Source organism: Monoraphidium neglectum (assembly GCF_000611645.1).
Source record: "Monoraphidium neglectum strain SAG 48.87 unplaced genomic scaffold scaffold00280, whole genome shotgun sequence".
Classification (NCBI taxonomy): Eukaryota; Viridiplantae; Chlorophyta; class Chlorophyceae; order Sphaeropleales; family Selenastraceae; genus Monoraphidium; species Monoraphidium neglectum.
This window is the reverse complement of record NW_014013348.1, coordinates 9,780-12,781: the sequence shown is the minus strand read 5'-3', so window position 1 is coordinate 12,781 and position 3,002 is coordinate 9,780. Positions and strand designations below refer to the sequence as shown.

The 3,002-nt window shown below is 67.1% G+C and overlaps 1 protein-coding gene across 1 annotated transcript in view; it reads left to right on the top strand.

The window, feature by feature from the left end:
- Positions 1-1,870: 1,870 nt before the first annotated feature.
- The window catches only part of MNEG_2468 (hypothetical protein), a gene marked incomplete at both ends in the record, with an annotated part of 4,154 nt that continues 3,022 nt past the window's right edge, over positions 1,871-3,002 (top strand). The window contains 2 exons of the mRNA XM_014049051.1: positions 1,871-2,356; positions 2,574-2,980. Coding sequence (XP_013904505.1) covers positions 1,871-2,356; positions 2,574-2,980 — 893 coding nt within the window. The remainder of the gene's footprint in view (positions 2,357-2,573; positions 2,981-3,002) is intronic.

Here is a 3,002-nt window from a genome sequence, read left to right as displayed (position 1 = left end):
GCTTAGAGGAACCGGGGGGGAGGCGGGGGCGGCCGAAGGATGCCCCCACGAGCCCCGGGAACAGCCAGGAAGCGGACTGTGCATGCTGCGGCAGAGGAGCCCAGAGGCGGGAGATAGGCAGCGGCTGCGGGAGTGAGGAGCAGTGACCCTTGAAGTGTCGCCAGCCCCTAGCGCAATCGCAAGCACGTTGATTTGTTGACTGAACCGGGAGCGCACACCCATGCGCTCGCGCCCGCTGTGCGCGCATCACTGATTGTCGCACCTCAGCAGGCGGAACGGCACCCCCTCGTAGTAGCGAACAACGAGAAAAACGCCGCAGTGCCATGCCCATAACGCCAGCAGACTGGCGAGGCAGCGGATTTTAAAAAGCGGCGCATGTTCAAGTGCATTCACATAAGCATCGGCAAGCGCATGTGCATGTGCACGGGCATGAACGCGTGACATGACGACATGCGGAGCAAGCATGCTGGACAGAATTGACATGGGCAAACTTGGGGCGACCGCTACATGCAAGCGGTGCGTGGTGGCGGAGGCGGCCGCGGCGCCCTCACCCGTACCGCCGCCCCGCCAACAGTTGAGTCAGGGCGTAACTGGCACAACAGAGGCCGAGCACGAAAGAGAGACAGGCACCGTGCAGGACGCCTGATGGGGGCGAGGAGGGGGTCAACAAGGGCATGCGGGCGCACACGCATGTGAAAGTGCGCACGGCTACACCACACTAGTGGGCAGTCAGCCGGCCCCAGCCTCAGCCGCGTCGGTGCGAGGGTAGCGGCGGGCCGTGACGAAGCACAGGGCACCGTTGGTTGGCTGGAAGCAGCACACTGTATGCCTTGTGGCGAGGCGGCCATGTGACCATCGGCTGTGCCGACGCGTGAGCTGCGTATTCAGGACGAATTTATGCAGAGGCGCTGCGGGGTCGCACCAAGGAATATGAAAGAGAATGCCAGGTAGAAAGGGACCCTCAGCTGCGGCGCAAACGCTTGCACCTGGGACCAAAACGCAGGTGTTGGCGGCCAGGAGGCGACGAGCTCGGCTTCAGGACGAATCTGGTGACCGGAGTCTTGGCTGCGAGACGCTGGCAATCGCTTGCGTGCGCTGTGCACAAGGCATCGCACGCCCCGCCAGCTGGCCTCGGTAGCACGGCGTCCCTAGCAGGCGCGCTCCCAAGCAGACAGCGGCTGCGGCCGCAGCCCGCACCCAAGCGCGGGCGCGCCTGCGCCGGCGATTTGGGTGCTTACCGACCGCGAAAGCGCCACAAAGCCTGTGAATATTGCCACCAGCAGCCCCATGGAGCCTCGGAAGTCGCGCCACTGCGGGTCTGACAAATCCACCCTGAGGCCGAACCAGCTAGGGCGCAGGCCGGGGACGGCGACGCCGCGCGCCTCCAGGCGGCGGCAGAACGCCCAGCCCTCATAGATCAATACTGATAAGAAGTAGAGGACTAGCTGCGGAGGTGCGTGGGGCGTTGCACAGGCTCGTGCCTGTTGCTTCAGGCAGGCCGGACAAAGGGCGGGAGGGGCACCCAGCACACGCAGCAAGCAGTGTCAAACGCAGCGACGAGTCCATGCGCGCACACCACGCACCAGCAGATAGGCCAGCAGCTCTACATAGCTGAGTACCGTCTTTCTTTGCATATCCAGGTGGGCGGCTTTCCCCTTCACAGCCTTCATGCGATCAGATTGATCACCGAGATCACATCTGTTGACAGCTTTGACCTGTTCACGTTAGTGTCTCTATTTTAAGTTCTTGAAATTTAGTATTGGTTCTGGCTAATTGAGTTTGCGTTGATTCGGTGCTGCAGTGACGTCCTCCGTCATTTCCCAGGACGCTGCGTGGAAACCCAATGCGGACTCTTTGTCAAGCTGAATGAATGCAGCAGCGTTCGGCCAACATCGCGGCGAGGCCGCTCACAGGCCTTGCAGCACCGTCGCCGCCGCTCGTGCTGCGAGCAGCGCGCTCGCCGCAGCCTGCCGCCCTGCCCGCCACTACCGGGCAGCTGCCCAGCGGCCCCACGGACGTGGCCCCTGACGTCCTGTTGAGCCTCCAAGATGAGCGAACACGCAGCGGTCGGGAGGCGTCCACCAGCGGCCGACCAGGGGCCGACGCGCCAGGCAGCACCCGCACTGACGGCGCGCTCGCAATCGTGCCGCGCACGCGCGCCCGCGCCGCGCGCGCGCTCGGCGCCCCTGGCTACCTGCCCGGCGCGGGGGCAGCGCCGACGGCAGCTGCAGAGGGCGGCAGCGCGCCTGGTGGCGCGCCCGGCGTAGCGGCGGGCGGCGCGGCGGGCGCTTTGGTGCAGCATGTGGTCGACGGCCTGACGCAAGCGCCGTGGGCGGACGACGCGCTGAGGGCAGAGGTGGGTGATGCGCCCCTGGAAGCAGGAGCGCCAGCCATGCAATGGGAGTGCTGCGCGCCATCTTGCAAAGCCAGGCACCCACGGGTCGCCTGGGTCGGGTGCCAGCTTTATCTGCAGCATGGGGCGCAGCGCACGCAGCAGGCCTGGGCGGGCTCCTGCCAGGGGGCGACTGTCGAGATTGTGAACCCACACTTATGCGTTGACCACCGCTTGCCAGGTTGCCGAGGCAAGGGCCAAGGGCCAGCGCTGCGCCGCGCGCCCCGACCCGCCGGCTGCGCTGTCCGACTGGCTGCAGCGCGCCTCCGTGTCACGCCACTGGCTCGCCATCGCTGCGGCGGCCGCGGAGGCGGGCGGCGGTGTGGCGGCGCTGCGCGTGGATGCACTGGAGAAACTCATCCACGCGCTAGCAGGCGACGGGGAGGGGGAGGGCTCGGAAGGGCCCAGCAGAGCCCTCGGCCCCAAGCAACCGCAGGCAGCCCGCGGCGCGCGCGGCGAGGCTGGTAGCGAGGCGCTGGCGGCGGCCCGCTCTGCGGTCGCCCGAGCGGCCTGCGAGCGGCTGGAGGATTTGCTGCAGCAGGGCGCGGCGGGCGCGGGCCCGGCGCCGTTGGGCGTGGAGCGCGCCGCGTGCGTGCTCGCATCCCTTGCC